A 2,505-nucleotide genomic window follows, 5' to 3' on the forward strand; every position below is an offset into this window, starting at 1 on the left:
TGCAAAATGAGTCTCTCATTCAGCCAATCCGGCATACATTTCCTCTTGGAGCACTCCGCCCCAATGTCTTTCCCCTGATGCTTCATCTCCTCCTCAGCCTTCGGATCCCAGTCCCCGCATCCATTCGCTCCCTCTTCCTCTCCTTGTTGACACCACCCACTAGATGGTTCCGCCATGCAAGGCCCAAGTCGTCGACGTACTAGGGGCATGCGATTACACGTGTGGAATTAATAGGCCGCTATCCCACTCTCTCATGCATGCACCACCCGTCAACTCTACTCGCTCATATTTATTTTCTATTTTTTTAACATATCTTTCCTTGAGATTTATGTAAAAAAAGCTTTAATTTATATATATACACATTTTTCACAAAAGAAATAACATAAATATTTTTTCATAATCAATTTAAATTCTACAAATCTAAATGTCGAAGTGCTACTTTAAAAATTTGAAGGTGATCATGATATGGTTTAGCACAGTTTCTGTTTTGTTGCATTTATCTTCGAAGTTTCAGAGTTTTTCCCCCTTTTTCTGAAGGGTTCATCAGTTCGTAGTGTCTCCCCATGGACCTTCCGCATGGGATCTTGTAACCACATTTTTTTTAAATATATTCCACCGTTTTAACTTTTTTTTTTAAAGGACCCGTACAATTAATGTAATTGCACAGTCAAAGTTACCTCAAATTGAGTTTGACGGTTTAAGATATGGTAATTTTTAGGAGGTGTTAGTAATAAGACTTGTAAATTATACAAAAAATTTCTTGAAGCTATAAAGGTACATTCGTCTTTGATATACATAATAAAATAATAATTGGCTTTTATGTGGGGCTACGATTTTTATCGACAGGATGAAATAAAAAATTTGAGGAGACGGCGTGTCAGAGACGGCACGGCACACTAGAGCTGCCCGGGTCGTCAGAATTCGATCGTGCAGGCGGCGTGCACAAGCCCACAGAAGCCATGGCTAGCGTCCACCTTTTCCCAGCAGGCAGCGTTGGAGCCGCTTGCTAATCGGCATATAAACGCCTCGAATGGCTCAACCCCGCTGCTGTAGCCCGACACAAGGATGCCGTCCCCTAGAATGGTTGCACACGCGGCGACCCTTATTATCTGTTGCGGTATAGAAATCGTCGCTTCCCACTGCTCTTCCTTGGACTTGTATCTCATCAGCTTGCCGTCCAACAGCGCATACAGCTGCCCCTTCATGACCACCACAGCGCATGGAGGCTTTCCTGCACGCCACAAATTGTCAATAACCTCCCATTTCCTGTTAATTACATCAAAGCTCTCTGCAGTTCTCCCAATCTGGCCCTGTAAATCCGCCGAGATCCCGCTAATCACAATAAATTTACCATTAATCACAGCCGCTTTGCATTGATCTCTCTCTTGGCCCATATCAGGCAATGGCTCCCACACATCATTCTCCACATCATACATCTCTGCACTGCGGAGTGCATTGTTGCTATCATCGTGGCCACCAGCTACGATGACTTTTCCATCTATGCTCCCACAGGCAAAAACTGACCGCAAAGTGAGCATGTCTGAGCCTCTTTTCCACTGCCCACTTGAGAAATTATACACACAGACACACTTGAGAACTGCCAAGGAGACAGGGTCCCAACCCCCAAGCAAAACAACACTGCTTCCAACAGCAACACATTGGCAATATAGAGGCAGCCCATCGGCAAAATAAGGGATTGGGGGCAGCCTATCCCAAGCTCTCTGCTTCGCATCATAGATGCTAACACCATACACAGGGATCCTGCCAGGGCGGAGGGACCGAGGCATAGCTTGGATTATGCAACCATAACAATCTGTGTAGCCTAACCTTTGTCTGGCTTGATAGAAGGTGGGGCTTGAGACGAGGAATCGCCATGAGCGGCAGACTTGTTGGACGGTGGAGTGGTATTGGAGGGAAACACGTTGGAGGCAATCAAGGGCTACGTCGAGGGGCAAGGAAGGGATTAGCTCGGGGTTAGCCATGGCTTAGCAGATTAATAGGAAGTAATACGGATTAACAAGGCAAGGGAGAGGAAATTCAAGACGATTAAGCAAGCAAGATGGCTATGGAGATAAATTCAAGCAGGAGGGAGTCGATAAATAATGGATTGATGGAAAATGTGGGCAGAGGGAGGGAAGATTAGGGTATCTCCACTGGCAAGTTGGCAACAGACAATTCGTTCCCCCCATGGGCGCCCGGCCAAAAGAGACAAGTGAGGTGACTTTTTTGATGGCACCACATTGAATAAGCACGCCCACGTTTTGTTGGGGTGTAATAGTTTATTGCACCCCCAACAAAATAACATATTAAGGTTATATTATATAATAATATAATATAATCTTAATATATCCTTTTGCATGTGAACGCGTACACGTGTAACGTTTGCATGCATTGTTCGCATGTGAACGCTGACACGTGTGTCGTTATTTGTGGTTGCCCTTGTCTTTATTTCCTGGTCCTCTGCAATTGTCGATTTCTTGAGGTGTCTTCTACAACGCTCTCCTT

At 45.0% G+C, this 2,505-nt stretch overlaps 1 protein-coding gene across 1 annotated transcript; it reads right to left on the reverse strand.

Moving 5' to 3' along the window:
- Positions 1–914: 914 nt before the first annotated feature.
- Positions 915–1,982, reverse strand: LOC147621271 (F-box/kelch-repeat protein At1g80440-like). The gene has a single exon (XM_086824435.1). It carries the CDS (start codon positions 1,980–1,982, stop codon positions 915–917), a length of 1,068 nt encoding a protein of 355 aa, XP_086680561.1.
- Positions 1,983–2,505: the final 523 nt, after the last annotated feature.

Source organism: Cibotium barometz, chromosome 30, assembly GCF_041138505.1.
Source record: "Cibotium barometz isolate CiBa-2024 chromosome 30, ASM4113850v1, whole genome shotgun sequence".
Taxonomy (NCBI): Eukaryota; Viridiplantae; Streptophyta; class Polypodiopsida; order Cyatheales; family Cibotiaceae; genus Cibotium; species Cibotium barometz.